We start from the raw sequence: 13,881 nt of genomic DNA, 5'->3' as shown, positions 1-13,881 counted from the left end.
TTTATTAAAAAATTGCTTTTAGGTGAAGTGGGTGTGATTAGGGTTAGGGCATAATGTAGTCTTGTGAGGATAGGGATGGATTTGATTGTGGGGAAGAGCATGTGGGGATTGGGTCATTAGGCATTTCCCATATTTGGAAAAGGGTGTAGGGCATTAATGAATCCAAATATGGCAGCATTTGTTTTTTAGACGTCATTTTTTTTTGTACTTACTTTAAAATTAGATTTTGATGTGATAATAATCTTAATTTTTTGTAAACAAAAAAAATTTAAAAATGATGAAATTTTCATTCATTTTATTTATTAGTAATTAATTTCATAAGATTTTCATTCATATAGTCTAATATTAATTTGTAGGATTAAATTTCCCCTGTTAATTTGATTGGTCGGACTTTAATGCTCTTATAATATTGTTTGATCACACGTCATGGTTATATTTTATAATAATATTTATCCCAATAATTTAATTATAATTTGATAAAATTAAGAATAAAATTTTCATAAATTGATTTACACTATAGTGGTAATATGTTTGAACTGCATTTAAAGATTTTTGTGCCGAATCAAATACTGACATCACATCTTCTACAAACTTTTAAAAATCTTCCAACGCGGGTCAAACAAAATATTTTTGAAGGTCCTTCAAATGAATAAAACAATTAAAATATTATTTTATATTTTGATTTTGGAATATATATATATATATATATATATATATATATATATATATATACGCCACCTAAGAGTATAAATAAAAAAATTGGATAAAAGTTGTAAGCTTGTTAATTTGGTGTTCCCAATTGATGTTTCGAAATAATAAAAATGCAAATTTGTACATCACAAATTTACGCTTGAAAATTTGGAACTGTCTACAACATTAATTGCAACTTGCTTTCGTTTTTGGTAGGAAATTTAAATGCTTAGCTGGTACTTAACTCTTCATTTTCACTCATGGTTGTGTACAAACTTCCAAACAGGGTCTTAATATGAATTAGCTAGTTGCTGACTATATATAAGGATGAGCATAATTCAGTTAAAATCATATTAATCGAGTAAATTCGATCGGTTCAATTCAATTAAAAATTTATTTGGTTCGGTTTGGTTTTCATTTTCATTAAATTTTGGTTTTTGGTTCGATTTTTTGGTTCGGTTAATTCGGTAAACCCAATTAGTCGAATAGTATAAATTAATAATAAATAATTATATATATTATATGTTAAAGTATTTTATATATTATACATATACTAAAATTTTAATTATATATATATATTATATTTTATATATATTAAAAATCTATATTTTATGTATATTAAAATATTAAATCTGTTAAAATCGATTAATCGATTTAACTGAAATTCGGTTTGGTTGGTTTTGAGTTTGGTTAAATATGGAATTTTTGTCGATTCAGTTAATGAGATTATTTAACTGAATTTTTTTAGTTAATTCGTTTAATTAGCCGAATTAATTGAACCAACCGAATGCTCGCCCCTATCTATATGTAGTAAAAATGAAAATACATGAAATAAAAGGAAAATTTAATCAACCAAAATATGTTTAGTTGGTTCGTAATTTAGTTCATAATATAAATAAGTGTGAATGAAATATAAAAAGAACACATATAAGTTAGACTTTTATACGATAGAAAAAATTCCAAAAAACATTATGAAGGAAGGGCATATACTGAGACATGTGGTTTCACTAGGATGCACTAAACTCTATTGAGGAACTTAAGATTGACATCTACATCATAATTTTTTTTTAATAAAAAAATGAGGAAAAAAAGGTTAAAACATTTTTTTGAAAAATAAAAAAAAAAAAACATGTGGCAAGCCGGAATGCACCATAATTTTTTAATAAATTTTTTTTTTTTTTTAAATGAGAAGCTATTAGATGAAAAGAATGGACATGTGACAAGCTCTGAAATCCAAAATGCATCGATCTTACTTTTAATTACATCATAATTTTTTTATTAAAAATAAAAAAAAAATCATCAAAAGAGTATGTCATACCAGACTCCACGAGACTCAATTTTAGATATAGGCATTATATTAAATTTGGATTGTTGTTTATGGTGTGAGTCTTATATTTTGAGAGTTTATAAACAAATGAAAAAACATATGAATGTGGTTTTGGTGCAGGGCAGCAGCAAAAACTCGTCCACTAGGGGATACTGAGAGTCAGTAAATCTCTGAGTTCAAAGACTCGTCGATGAGTGGACAGAATCGTCGACGAGTGGCCTACTCTGGCTTGTCGGTGAGTGCTTTGTTCTCATTCACGAGTGGTCTTTGGACTGTGAGAAAAAATTTAAATTTTGAATTTGAACGTTAGAGTGGTTGGGTATTCAGAAGAAAACCTCTGAGGAGTCGACATATATGTCATTCTGGGCATATTTCAACACGTAAGAAAGTAAGAGATGATGAGTGAAAGAATGAAAATCATTGTATTGTGAGACTTTGATTTTTATAGTGAATCTCTTGCCGATTGCTCATGTAGATGCAGGTTTTGCCGAACCACGTAATTCTTGGTGTTGTTATCTTTATTATTTCTCTTTTTATATTGCTGTGGTTGTGGAATGCTTTCTGTTTATCACCATTTTGTTTGTTACAAGTATGTGTGTGTAATCTTTTATACAATGTTCATTTCGTTGTACATTATTAGGAGATGTTGTCCTTATTTTTCACAACATGGATTTTAATTGATGCAGGTTTAAATAAAAATTATATTAAGTTTCTACTCAAATTTGTACAAATCCAAATTTAAAGTCAAAAGTTAAGCTTCCAAACACAATCTTAATATTTTTACTGAACCTTGATCTCGTCATGAGACAATTTTATAGTTAAAATTTGGGCCTATTGCATTAAAAGTATTGGATCAAATCTCAAAAATGAGAAGAAAAATAAATTATCTCTTATTGAGTAGTCAATTTCAATATATATGTCTAATATGATCCAATAAATAAACAAATAAAAACACTGGACTTCATTGTGATTGTTTGAAAATTGAAAATTAGTTTTTGATAAGAAATACCATAGCAAGTTCTTTTTGGTTTAAGTGTATTCCCATTAATGTCAATTGACTTTTATCTGTTCAAAACTATATTTGGGATTTAATGTTAATTGAATTTTATCCATTCAATACTATATTTTAAGGAATTTCTAATTGCAAATTGGTAGAGAAATAATAAAAATCTCTTCAGAAGAGATTTTGAAAAGTGACAGGTTCATTGAAGCTTTGTTTTTAGTAAAAAACACAATAATATGTTATTTTACAAGTTGTAATTTGCTTGTTGATTAATGAACTTTCCCTTTGGAAGAGGTAAATTTATGACATTATGGCTATGAATAAAGAATTTATCATACTTAAAACCTTGCTAATTATTTAAATAAATAAATATTTAACAAAGACTTAATTAAAAAGTTCGTATGCAAGCACCTTGAAAAAAATAAATTTATTCAGTGTTTATGCTGAATTAGGTTACACGACTGAAGACAATTTATTTCTTATCTTATAATTGAATGTTCAATGTCAATAAATATAAAACTTCAAATATAAGTCTTAAAGTTTAATGGTTGAAATCTTTTGTAAACAACTAAACAATGATAGAATTTGAAAATTAACATTTAAGCATGAATTTTTTTTTGTTTTAATAAATAATTATATTGTTATTTTTATTATAATATATCACTTTGTGAACAAATTAGATGGAAAGTTACTGTAGAAAAACTTTTTTTTTAATTAATGATGAGGCATTTGATAAAATTTAACACTAAATATTAAATGCTCAACGTAGTTTTCGATTATAAATAAGGTTTTAAGTGTAATTAAATGGGGTTATTTGTGGGTCGAGTTAGATCGTGTTGAGTTCAAATTTTTAATCATTGATTTGAGAAAAGGCTCCAACTAAAATCGAAATGTATTTGATAAATTTTGCATGAGTTTGATGCTCAGTTGAATTGGATTAGTTAGTGATTTTTTTTTAAAAGAAACATAATAACATGGAAAACGCCCTTGGAGTTGCTCACGTGGTAAGGTAAGGGTCTTGTCTACCACATAGTCGAGGGTTTGAGTCCGCTACCCCTAAGATCAGATTCAAGAATTTACCGAGATGTTGGTGGTGAGGTCTGCTAAATATTCCTCGAATTTGGTGCTGCACCATGAGGTCCAATGTGGCTTGATGGTAGTTTAGACTTTTCGAGTCATCAAAGAAGAAAAAAAAAACACGGAAAATGTATAAACAAAATTGAATTTACTAAACTGGAGAGAGCTTTTTTAAGGAACATCGACCATAAAACAACAACTATTCAATATTTGAATTTCTCTCCCATTATTTTAATTTTTTAAAACCTGTTTTATAATTGTATTGATAAAATGTTGGGTTGAGTTTTTTGCACGATGAACCTATCTGATCCACGTGTTTGGTTTATATGGAATTACAGTTCACAACCTAATAGAAAAACTATTGAAATCATTCTTTATAGGGGATTTAGATTGGATTAATCATATTGAGCTGTTTCACAGCCACTCTAATGCTGTGCTTGAGAGTATAAAATTTGGATTTTAAATTTGAATTTGAGTGAATTTTAACAAATTTTAATACAATTCTATATTATTTCTTATTCATATACAGTACAAATCTAAATCTAAGGTATCTCTAAACATATGTTGCATTTGGGAGTATGAAATTTGAACTTTGAATTTGAATTTGAATTTAGATGAATTTGGGTAAATTTCAACGCAATTTATAATACATATTATTTGAATTCAATATAAATTCAAATTTAAGGCCTATCTAAATATAGATATAGGGTAATTGAATTTGTCTTTGAATTGAAATATTAATTTTTCATTTGTTTGTTTGGTAATTGACCTGATTTGAACCTTAGATAAGATTTGGGAGATAATGAGAAGCATGTTAGGAGTATTGTAGAATTTACATTTTTATAGAAAACAAAAAAATATTCGGCATACCTTTGAATAGGGTTTGTTACAACAATAATTGAAAGACCTTTAGTTAATCTTGACTCGTATGAAATTTTATGCTGCTTAAGAACTTCATCAAGTTTAATAAATTTTAAACCGAACCTTAGCTTTATTAAAGAAGCATAAATTAAACCTATTACTTATTTGAAAAACCTAAAAAAATTTATATTGAGTAATAAATTTTAACTCTCTTGTAATAATAAATAAAAAGAAAAAATACATTAATCTATCTCGATGTTTGAAAAAAGAATGCGAAACTACATTTGAAATTTAAAAAAAATTTTAAAATTTTTCCGAAAGTTTGTTAAAAATAAATGATCCACTCAAAATTTTATTAATCGACCATAAATTTAATTTTTAAAACACCTATACTTCTTTTTTTTGTACTTATTTTTTTATAAGTATAAGTAGATATTTTTGTTTTCTTAATAAATTTCAAGACTATTAAAGAAAATTTATAATTTTTTAAATTAAATTGCAAACAAGATTTATAGTAATTTTAAAATTTTAGTGCAAGTTCGTATTTTTTTTTTTTTTTTATCAAATTCCAAAAAATCTTAAAACATATCTAGTAGGGTTTTGTATCTTAAAAAAAATAAAATAATGAGTTGTTAAAAAAATAATTTTATGAATGAAAAGGGGTGTGGGTGGGCCCACATCGAGACCTCCACATTCGTGCCAAGATGAAGGCGCCTGTTTTATTTCCTTAATGAATGCCACCCCCGCCGTCCCGTCGCTTTCCATGTTAAGAACTTTCGCATATTTACCTTTTCACCCCTCAACTTTTTATTTATTTATTTATATATAATTTATTAATAGTTTTTTCGCGCAGTTTTTTTTTTTGGTTTTTTTGGCCAGCTCTATTAATATAAAACGTCCACGTTTCCACGACGACACCGACTCCCGCCTTAGGTAACTCTCCCCTATTTATACCCCCACGCCCCCGTGTTTTTCCTCTCTCTCTCATCGGGCCCTGGAACGCATGAAAACCCTAGCCCTCGATCCCAGAGGATTCCCTTTCTCCCTTTCCCAATCGCTCAAATGCCCTAATCATTACCTGGTTCGCCCTCAAATCTTCCCTCATTTTCTCTCAATCGTACCGGAGTACGAGATCAACATTCCTTCAGAAGAATCCGAATGGGGGATCTGAACACGGCCACGCCCTCCGACCGGCCTTCCATCACTGTGCGCTCCGTTTGGTCGCACAATCTTGACTCTGAGTTCGCTATAATCCGATCCATAATCGATCAGTACCCCCTCGTTTCAATGGATACCGAGTTTCCCGGCGTCGTAGTTCGTCCCGACTCCGACGCCGCCCCGTACTTTCGCCACCGTCACCCGTCCACGCACTACCAGCTCCTTAAAGCTAACGTCGATATCTTGAATTTGATCCAAATAGGGCTTTCTCTCTCGGATGCTGCCGGCAATCTCCCCGACCTTGGCTCCGACCAGCGTCACCAGTACATCTGGGAGTTCAACTTTTCGGATTTTGATATTTCGCGCGACTCTCACGATCCGGACTCCATCGTGTTGCTGAGTCAGCAGGGCATCGATTTTGAGAAGAACAGAGTGCATGGCATCGACTCGATCCGATTCGCTGAGTTGATGATGGCGTCCGGTCTCGTGTGCACCGACTCGGTGAGTTGGGTCAGTTTCCATGGTGCTTACGATTTTGGGTACTTGGTGAAGATTCTCACGCGCCGTTTCTTACCTAGCGAGTTAGATGGGTTTCTGACTCTTGTGAGGGTGTTCTTTGGCGCCCTGGTTTATGATGTGAAACATCTGATGAGGTTCTGTGCACACTTGTACGGTGGGTTAGACCGGGTGGGGAAAGACCTGGGCTTGGACAGGTTGGTGGGGAAGTGTCATCAGGCCGGCTCAGATAGCTTGTTAACGTTGCGTGTGTTCCAGAAGATTAGAGAGCTTTACTTCTGTGGACCTGGGGTCGAGAAGTACGCTGGCGTTCTGTATGGCTTAGAGGTTTCTTGAGTTCCATAGCATGTCTAGTTGCTTTTGTTAATTCTTTTCAGTAGCTCTTGTACAATCATTGGTTGATCAGTAATTCAATATTAGTTCCTTTTAATTTAATTTTCTGGAATATATGAGTTGCAATTACTACCGAATTGCTAGTCTAAATTTTAATTTTTCTATCATAAAAAAAACCAATTTGTTGACTATAAAACTAAATTTATTAGGTATTGTTAGTGGTAAAATTGGACCATAATATAAAGATATTAGCACGCCTCTTCTGTAATCGCCAGGATGAGAAATGACATTGTTCAAAATGTTGGTTTGAGGAGTCTATCGAAGCTGGGTTCGGGCCTGCATGCGATCCTCACTTGGTTTGCCCTGCTTAAGTGACTTAGTCAAAAATGTTCTTTCCAGTTTCTTCAATTTGAGTAATACCTGGTTCTATTTTTTCAAAAGCTTGACTGTTGATTTAATTTGCAGGATACCCTTCAGTATTTACATTTTTAAAAAATATTGATTCCTGGAATGTAGATGCAGGGGATGTTAAGGTACCTATTTTTTTCAAGTTAAGAATGTTGCTAGCTTCCTGATTCGGAGATTCTATGAACTATTGTCATTATTTTCGAGGAGTAGGAATTCTATCAGAATTATCTTCCTTAATATTGTGTCTGCTTCTTTAGTTTTCTACCTATTCTCATAAAAAACATTGGCTGAATAAGAAAACCAATAGAAATATAACAAAACATTACATATCCCACAACTAATCCATAACTACTTAGAACTTATCACATAGCTGACTAGTACCTGTTTATAACCATTTGCTTTGTTTTTTTTTTTTTTTTGGATATCCCAATTCAAAATTTAAATTTGAACAAAAAAATTTACTCTTACTTTACCTTATATTTTTTCTTAGCAACTTAGAATATGATTGTGGGTTTGAGAGTAAGCAGTAAACATTTGTAAAAAATTTGAGTTAGTAAAAAATAAAAATAAAATATAAAAAATTAAAAATAAAATAAAAATGTATTACAAATGCATGGCATGTGTCAAATGACATGTTTATAATAAAGCACATCCCATAACATAGTCATATAATGTGGAAAACCATGCTCCAAAGTTGGCGGTTTGATTCCCCAATAAATCACGTTTTTGTGGGAATCTAAACTCATGAAACTGCATTTCCATTAAAAATGTAATCAACTGTGGGCAGTTCTAGGGAAATGGGATACCTTGAATGAAGCACCACATAAGGGTTCTTTAAGCCAAGAAGAGTTTGAATGAGGTGCAGTTGCAACTTCAAAGTGAGCCTTCAAATAAATTTGCTGAAAGGAGGAGAATATGTATAAGAAATTATTCAAAAGTTCTTTTTGACATAACAGTTAAAGTAACTTGATCCAGTTTGGCAATTCCAACATAAACTTCTTCCATAGTGCAGTAAAAGAAAAGGAAAAAAAATCAAGTCTATTTGGAAAAATGGGGAAAAGTTTGATGATATTGATAGAATAAAGTCTGCTGTGGTTAATTACTTGAGATAGTATGTTGAACATTTTATAACAAAAAATGAAGTTTTTAAGTTATTGAACAGGGGAAAATGGTTAGAAATGAAGATACGAGGTTGCTCTCTGACTGCATGGATCTTCAAGAGATTTAGCAAGCCTTGTAGAGTATGGGTCCAACAAAGATCTTGGCATTGATGGATGCAATCCCCATTTCTCCAAGAAGCCTAGTAGATTCAGGAGGTGATATTGCTGCTGCTGTGAAGAGTTTTTTTTTTGGTTGAGAGTGACAGGATACTCGAGGATATTAATTCAATCTTGCTGCTACAATAAGGAGTTACTTGAGAAAATTGATTCCATTTATCTTTCTTTATTTCCAGAATGCGATGCTTCACTACTATGGCTCATTTTAGATAATTACTTCCTGCACGATTGTTGAAAAATATAATTCTAAGGTTTTAACAAAGAGATTGAAACCGCTTTTGATTTATGTGGTTGACAGCATATACAGCAGGTGATATTGGTAAAAAAATGCTTTCACTACAGGGAGTAGGATAGCAGCGTGGAATTTAGAAAATTTTATTCTGGCTGTGATGAACAATGATTTGAAGATTAATGAATTGGGAAAGGCGGTTTCCGTTGATTTTCTATTTTGTTCAAATTTCAACTATTGGGTGATGGTTTCCTTAGGAACTACTAAGTTCTCTGTTTGTGTAAATGGTTCTCTTGAGGAGGAAGTTCTTCAAGTCCATCAGATTTCTGAATTTCGTCTTGCCCGTGACAAAATCTCTAGTTAGTAACCTTTTTGATAGCAAAATCTCTAGTTAGTAATCACCTCGAAGTTTCATCTAATGGGATTTCCTGGCACATTCCCTTGGTGGAGAATGCCTATGATTGGGAGATCGATCACCTTGTGGATTTCTTTGGCAGGTGGACCCTTGACAAAAATGGCAGCTTTACAGTCATGCTCCTACAACAGGAATATCACTTATCATGCAGGCAGCAACAGTCAGTAACTGTTTCCCTTAAAAGTCTACCTAAGGAACTGCTGCCCTCACAAAGGTAGACTTGTTTTTATTTTTTTTGCATTAGAGGCAAGGGGAGGATTTTCTCAATAGACAACTTGCAGAAAAGTCGATTGTGTCTTGTCAATAAATGTTTTTTGGTGCATGGAAAGTGAAGACAATTGAGCAATCCTCTTGCAATATGTTATTGGCAGAATAGTGGAGGGAGAAGTAGGGGCTTGGAAAGACATTTTCTCAAGTAAGGAAAGAAGGAAAGCTTTGACTGATGTTCTCCTTACCATTTTCTGGATTGCATGGAGGGAAAGAAATAGAAAAGCTTTCAATGAATCACCTACGCCCCTTACATATAACCAAGCCCGATGAACTTCCATTTTAATTATCTCAAGTAAGGAAAGAAGGAAAGCTTTGACTGATGTTCTCCTTACCATTTTCTGGATTGCATGGAGGGAAAGAAATAGAAAAGCTTTCAATGAATCACCTACGCCCCTTACATATTATCCAAGCCCGATGAACTTCCATTTTAATTTGTTGAAATAATGGTTTATTCAAGAGAAGCACACTTACAATTCTTGATTCTTTTGGGACGTGGCTTAGAGATGGGTGGTCAAGGAATTAGTAGTAAACCCAGTCTTGATATTTTGTTTCTTAAAAGAGACTAAGTTAAGGGAAGTAGATAGTTTCCTTCTTAGAAATATTTGGAACTTGAGGAACAAAGGTTGGGTGGCTTAACCTTCCTCAGGTGTGTTTTGGGGTTAAATTCTAGCTTAGGACATGAGGGTTGTCCTTGTGCATTTAGTCGCTTCACATGGTTGGCGTTAGGAGATAGACATGCTTCCTCTCATATCGAGAGGGTGGGGAGGAGATTAATGGTTGGAAGATGGCGTATTTGTCTCTTGGGGGTCGCACCAGAATCATTATTGCTTTAATTTCCCGACATTCTTTATATTTACTTTCTCTTTCTAGAGCGCTCTTGATTGTTGCCAGGGTTCTAAAGAGATTGATGTGCGTTTTCCATCTGGGTTTGGGGAGGGTAAGAGAGGCGTTATCTGTGAGGTTGTTTGAAAACCCAAATTGGAATGGGCTGGGACTTGGGCTGGGGCTTGGCAATTTGGTATCTAGAAACATCTCCCTAAGTCGTAAATAGTTGTCGAGGTTCCCCACAAGGTGATCAAAAGTGTATATGAGCTTCATTGAATTTGGTTGGAGGCTAGAGGAAGTGTTATTATTCATTATGCGTGCCCTTGGAAGTTCGTGTCTTAGGTTGCTTCTTAGTTTTTTCCTTGTTCATTTCAAAGTGGGTAAAAGATCTATTTTGGGAGGGTGATTGGGAAAGTGAGGATTCTTTGGAGTTCAAGGTTCCTTGGCTGTTCAAGCTTTCCTCTTATGTGCTTGCCACCTCATTTTGCTCCTTCCTAGGAGGATGAGATAGTTTGGGATGGGGATTCTTCGTGGTTGTTCTCCTCAAAATCTTTTCTTCTCACATATTTTAAAAGCCCCTTCCCCAAATTTGTCCCTTGGAGCCATTTTTGGAGGGCTAAGGGCCCTTTGAAGATTTAGACCTTTGTTTGGATTGTTTCTTTGAATAGGGTTAATACATGTGATATGTTACACATAAGAATGCCTTACATTTTTCTTAGTCTTGACATGTGCATGATGTGTGGAGAGTCCAACAGAATGAACATTCACCTTTTTCTACGCTGCAAGGTGGCATCTTACCTTTGGAATGCTCTTGCTTACTGTCTTACCTTGAAGAAGCTGGATGGCGCCTCAGAATGTGAGAGATCTCTTTCTCATGTGTTATTAGGGTTTTGGCTCAAGGGCTGCGTTTTATAGAATGGTACAGATCGTGCTATCTATGGACTCTTTGCTTTGAATGGAATGCGAAAATTTTGAATGGGTGCACAATTTGTCCTTGTTAATTAGGGGATGGAATAATGATGTTCTTGGCCTCGTCCCTTTGTGGGCCTTTTATTTTGTTATTTTTATTTTTATTCCTTTGTTTGGGGGGTGGGGTTGTTATTACTGTATGATCTTCAAAGGGATTGGGGGGCCAGCCCTATTGTAATCTTTTTGGCTGCCAGACATTGTTCTTTGAGGACACCAAGTTCTCATCCTATTGTAAATTGGTTTTATAATTAATGAATTTTTTTTTTTATCTAAAAGAAGTCTTGATTTTTTTTATGCCCTTTATTTCGAGGTGTGGGGTAATTGTGCATGGCTGGCACCCCCCTGGTGCTGTTCAATGAGTTCTATTGATGCCTATTTTCTAATTGAAAAAGAAAGTGTAAATGGTTCACTTGATACCTATTTTAAGGGTGTCAACTGTTGTTGACACAAGGCAATCCATTGCTCCTTTTTATTCATTTGTTTTGAGCTATGAAATGTCTAATTGGCTAATTGGAAGATTTAAATTGCTTCTCTAGGATCTTGCCTTTGTTCTTCATCCAAAATGCAAGAAGCTTAGTGGTGCACCGTGCAGCACCAACGTCCAACCAACTTAAATAGGGGCTGTTTTATAATTAATTTATTTTTTTGATCAGTAAAGAAAAACTCATGCTGGCTGCAGGGTGTCCCAAAGTTGTCATTCAAAACCAAATCGCTGTGCCAACTACTAACAGTAGGAATCCAATGGTTCCAACATGTTCTGTATGTGTGTTGGGGGGGGGATTGTAACCACTCCTTTGAAAGCTCTCCTATTCCTTTCTCTGCACGCAGCCCTAAAGATGGCAAGGGGAATGAGGGACAAAGCTTTCCCCCTTTCCTTGCTTGAGTGAACTCCTTTCCAGGCCCATAACCCACCTTCCACTATTTCGGCAAAAACTCGCTGCTGCCTGATTAGATAACTGGCCAGGTTCCTGAAGTTTTGGTGAGTGCAAGAGGATGTGCTTGACTGACTCAGCATTATTCAGACAGGTAGCACCTGTTGACAAGAGGAGGCCTTTTTTGCAGGTTGTCAATGGTAAGAATCCTCCGAGGAGTTGCGTCCCCACAAAGAAAGCTACCTTTGTGGGGCTGCTGTTTCCCGTGCAGGCTTCCATGGAAAATTACTGTTGGTAGCTGTCATAAGAGTGAGAATTTTGTGCTAGGATCTGACTATAAAACAAACATTTAATCCAGGATCGACTTGGGGGCATTAGAAGTGTTCTGATATTGGGTTTTGTACAGTCAGCTGCAAAATTCCGCGAGATAGTCCATTGCCCAATCAAAGGCATTTCTAACCAAGGCCATGAAACACTCCACGGAAGCCACTCAAGGTGATTGCTAATTAGGGCTGCTTTGTTGCAGGCCAGACTGAAAGTGAGAGGGAATTTAGAGCTGCAAGGTGCTGCACCAAATATCATACCAAAAGAAAATATTATCCCCCTTTCCAACTTGGAAACTGATATATAGGAGAAAAATTTATCCCATTACTCCTAATGAATTTCCAAACTTCAATATAAGTGGCCCAACTGTTATTGTAAAGACCATATTAGGAGGCGGTGATTTCCCTCCAATACTAATCCTCCTCCTCCATAAATCTCCAGAGCCATTACATGTGCCTTGTTGAAAGTTAAAGAGAGGTTTAAACCTAAGGCGTTTAACTGCCTGCCATTAAATGAGATGATATTTGAATTCTTCTCCCATGCTATCCCATAGGAATCTCCTTTGAATTCCTTCCAAGCTTTTGGCAATTGAGCAAAGGATAGGGAAGAGGGACATAAAATAGACTGGGAGATTAGAATGGGTGCTCACTCTTGATGAGGGTGAGCCTCTTGGGCCATTTTTATAGGCATACAAATAAACTAAATACTAATGTCTTAAATAATTGTACTCTAAATCTTGAACCCATGATTCTGATAAAAATACCATAAAAAGTTGAATTAAAATTTAAAATCTTCCCATGTTTGCTGGATCACTCAATCTTTTAGTCTTGTGTTTGCTGATGACCTGCTCATCTCATGCCGATGGGATACGCATTTCGTGATTGCAGTCAAAAGGTGGAGTATTTCTTTTGATCCTTCCGGTCTAAATGCTGGCCCAAGCAAGACAGCTGGTCTGAATGCCAACCAAAATGAGGAATTCTGATCCCAGGGGAACTTTCTAAATGGAATCTGCTGGTAAAATAACTGGGAACTTTATTTCTTGCTTCTAAAATAATCATGCAAGAATTAAAGTGCCTAAACAGTGAAATTTCCCTGGAGTGGCATTTGGTTCATGGAATTCTGTGCCCATGTTTGTTTCGGGCTTGGGAAGTTACTTGGCGGTAATATTACATTCTTGTATGAATAATAGGTTTTCGCAGAATATGGGGATTCCATTCCCATGCCCTACATTCTGTATACATTTTTATGAATCCTAAAATGCAAGTCAAAATATTCCCCATACAGTTGAGCGCATTCTCATGCATTGCTCCTAGACTAGACATTTTTG

The 13,881-nt window shown here is 34.4% G+C and overlaps 1 protein-coding gene across 8 annotated transcripts in view; it reads left to right on the top strand.

The window, feature by feature from the left end:
• Positions 1–5,924: 5,924 nt before the first annotated feature.
• The window catches only part of LOC131161101 (probable CCR4-associated factor 1 homolog 11), a 29,418-nt gene continuing 21,461 nt past the window's right edge, over positions 5,925–13,881 (top strand). For 3 of the 8 annotated variants that reach the window (XR_009138304.1, XR_009138310.1, XM_058116893.1), the window contains exon 1: positions 5,926–6,959. Coding sequence is in view for 6 of the 8 variants with exons in the window: in XM_058116893.1 (XP_057972876.1) it covers positions 6,117–6,959 (843 nt within the window). In the remaining 2 variants the exon portion in view is untranslated. Of the gene's footprint in view, positions 6,960–7,174; positions 7,494–8,524; positions 8,908–13,881 lie in introns of those variants that run through there. The other 5 variants (XM_058116891.1, XM_058116894.1, XM_058116896.1 and 2 more) reach the window with 5 other exon arrangements.

Source organism: Malania oleifera, chromosome 1 (genome assembly GCF_029873635.1).
Source record: "Malania oleifera isolate guangnan ecotype guangnan chromosome 1, ASM2987363v1, whole genome shotgun sequence".
Taxonomy (NCBI): domain Eukaryota; kingdom Viridiplantae; phylum Streptophyta; class Magnoliopsida; order Santalales; family Ximeniaceae; genus Malania; species Malania oleifera.
This window is presented reverse-complemented; position numbering and strand designations above follow the sequence as displayed.